We start from the raw sequence: 3338 nt of genomic DNA on the forward strand, positions 1-3338 counted from the left end.
GGGCGATCTATTGTCCTGAAAACTAACTACCGGTGTCTGTGGCTCTTGCATGTGTGCGGCTCATGTCCTAATTGGAGTTATTATTTTAAACGAGCTGTTAACTCGGACATGGGCCGTAACAACGTACATAAAAAAAAATCATGTGTACATCACAAACAAGAACACATTATTTGTGGAGATAAGCAAAAAAGAAGCATATTCTGATTTTCACTTTTTCCCAGTCTTGTTTGCCTGCTGATTTCCGGTAAAAATAAGGTTGTGAAAACAGAAGTGCAAGACTGAATTAACAGTGAGCAAAAACAATTATTGTCATTCAATACTTGGTTTAAAACCATAAACTAGTACTTTAACAAAAATTGCATTTGCATTTTATTTTACTGGCCAGTGTTTTAAAACCACCACATATAATATTTCTTACTTGTGGTTGACATGGGGTAGGCGCACTTTGAGGGTCTGGTACCACCTATTGAAAAGAAAAAAGACTGTTGTCACTAAGGTAGAATCCATTCAAAATAAGATGTGACTGTAAAGTTCTCACATACAGTGGGATGTCCTCTGGGACTGGTGCATCCTCTGGTACTGGGATTGGGGTGCCCTCTGGGACTGGGATTGGGGTGCCCTCTGGTACTGGGACTGGTGCATCCTCTGGTACTGGGATTGGGGTGTCCTCTGGTACTGGGATTGGGGTGCCCTCTGGGACTGGGATTGGGGTGTCCTCTGGTACTGGGATTGGGGTGCCCTCTGGGACTGGGACTGGGGTGCCCTCTGGTACTGGGACTGGTGCATCCTCTGGTACTGGGATTGGGGTGTCCTCTGGTACTGGGATTGGGGTGTCCTCTGGTACTGGGATTGGGGTGTCCTCTGGTACTGGGATTGGGGTGCCCTCTGGGACTGGGACTGGGGTGCCCTCTGGTACTGGGACTGGTGCATCCTCTGGGACTGGGATTGGGGTGTCCTCTGGTACTGGGACTGGGGCGCCCTCTGGTACTGGGACTGGGGTGCCCTCTGGTACTAGGATTGGGGTGCCCTCTGGGACTTGGACTGGGGCGCCCTCTGGTACTGGGATTGGAGCGTCCTCTGGGACTGGGACTGGAACTGGGGTGCCCTCTGGTACTGGGCCTGGAGCGTCCTCTGAGACTGGGACTGGGGTGCCCTCTGGGACTGGAGCGTCCTCTGGGACTGGGACTGGGGTGCCCTCTGGTACTGGGCCTGGAGCGTCCTCTGGTACTGGGACTGGGGCGCCCTCTGGTACTGGGCCTGGAGCGTCCTCTGGGACTGGGGCGCCCTCTGGTACTGGGCCTGGAGCGTCCTCTGGGACTGGGGTGCCCTCTGGGACTGGGACTGGGGTGCCCTCTGGGACTGGGACTGGGGCGCCCTCTTTTACTGGGACTGGGGTGCCCTCTGGTACTGGGCCTGGAGCGTTCTCTGGGACTGGGGTGCCCTCTGGGACTGGGACTGGGGTGCCCTCTGGTACTGGGACTGGAGCGTCCTCTGGGAATGGGGTGCCCTCTGGGACTGGGACTGGGGTGCCCTCTGGGACTGGGACTGGGGCGCCCTCTGGTACTGGGACTGGGGTGCCCTCTGGTACTGGGACTGGAGCGTCATCTGGGACTGGGGCACCCTCTGGTACTGGGATTGGAGCGTCCTTTGGGACTGGGGCGCCCTCTGGTACTGGGATTGGAGCGTCCTCTGGGACTGGGACTGGGGTGCCCTCTGGGACTGGAGCATCCTCTGGGACTGGGACTGGGGTGCCCTCTGGTACTGGGCCTGGAGCGTCCTCTGGGACTGGGACTGGGGTGCCCTCTGGGACTGGAGCGTCCTCTGGGACTGGGACTGGGGTGCCCTCTGGGACTGGGACTGGGGAGCCCTCTGGTACTGGGACTGGGGCGCCCTCTGGTACTGGGACTGGGGTGCCCTCTGGTACTGGGATTGGAGTGTCCTCTGGTACTGGGACTGGGGTGCCCTCTGGTACTGGGACTGGAGCGTCCTCTGGTACTGGGACTGGGGTGCCCTCTGGGACTGGGACTGGGACTGGGGCGCCCTCTGGTACTGGGACTGGGGCGCACTCTGGTACTGGGACTGGGGCGCCCTCTGGTACTGGGACTGGAGCGTCCTCTGGGACTGGGACTGGGGTGCCCTCTGGTACTGGGCCTGGAGCGTCCTCTGGTACTGGAGCGTCCTCTGGTACTGGGGTGCCCTCTGGTACTGGGCCTGGAGCGTCCTCTGGGACTGGGGTGCCCTCTGGGACTGGGACTGGGGCGCCCTCTGGTACTGGGACTGGGGTGCCCTCTGGTACTGGGACTGGAGCGTCATCTGGGATTGGGGTGCCCTCTGGGACTGGAGCGTCCTCTGGGACTGGGACTGGGGTGCCCTCTGGTACTGGGCCTGGAGTGTCCTCTGGGACTGGGACTGGGGTGCCCTCTGGGACTGGGATTGGGGTGTCCTCTGGGACTGGAGCATCCTCTGGGACTGGGGTGCCCTCTGGGACTGGGGCGTCAATCCAGAATTTGGGACTGTAGACAATACTACATAGACATTAAAAACAAAAGGTGTGAAAAATGATAAGTTATTTAAGGTCAGAAAGGACACATTAATGAATGAATAACAGCATAACTGTACGATTACCAAAAAAAAAAAAAAATCATCTTTAGGTGTATGACATTAAACAAGAAAACAATACTATGCCTCTTTCGGTTGTCCACGTTGGCCTGTAGAACGATTCCCGATTTCTCTGTCTGGAAGATGGCTGTTCATTATGTGACCCTGCGAGACAAATTACACTTTGCATGTAATTTCATTAAGTACAATAAACATACACATGCAAAATGTATTTTTTTTTTTTTTTAAAAAGTACGTAGTTGTCTAAAATATTAAAATAAATCACTTTTTAAATCAATGTTTTTGGATATTATGTTGATATTCAGGCAAAACCCGGACTCATGGAATACATTTTTACCTCTAAATGAGAATGACATATTAAAGGCAAAAGTGACGCATTTTTTAGTGTGCTATCACCTGTGTAGACAAAATACACTGAAATAATTTATGTAAATTTTTGAGTTTCATATCTTTTGGAACTCAGAGGACATGATTAGCAATTCTAAAATTACAAAATATTTTAAAGCAGTTACTGAAAACATACATGTTCGAATCTAGCTAACATTAAACATTTCAATCTCTTTCAGATAATTTACATTCTGAAAGAAACTCTCAAAAGGCTACATTAATAATTTACAGTAATAACTTTGACTGTATCATTAAATATACTTTATACTATGGTGTACCATGTATAAATTCAAAGTAATTTTTAACCTACTAACGTTAGCTAATTTTAAGCA

General features: G+C 51.8%; 1 protein-coding gene across 1 annotated transcript; it reads right to left on the bottom strand.

The window, feature by feature from the left end:
• Positions 1 to 414: 414 nt before the first annotated feature.
• LOC125244364 (basic proline-rich protein-like) lies at positions 415 to 2754 on the bottom strand. Its single transcript, XM_048154454.1, has 3 exons — positions 2681 to 2754; positions 543 to 2525; positions 415 to 463 (listed from the first exon to the last, which is right to left on the bottom strand). Exons 1-3 carry the CDS (start codon positions 2752 to 2754, stop codon positions 415 to 417), a joined length of 2106 nt encoding a protein of 701 aa, XP_048010411.1.
• Between the last annotated feature and the right edge of the window lie 584 nt (positions 2755 to 3338).

The sequence above is a fragment of the Megalobrama amblycephala genome, linkage group LG14, assembly GCF_018812025.1.
Source record: "Megalobrama amblycephala isolate DHTTF-2021 linkage group LG14, ASM1881202v1, whole genome shotgun sequence".
Lineage (NCBI taxonomy): Eukaryota > Metazoa > Chordata > Actinopteri > Cypriniformes > Xenocyprididae > Megalobrama > Megalobrama amblycephala.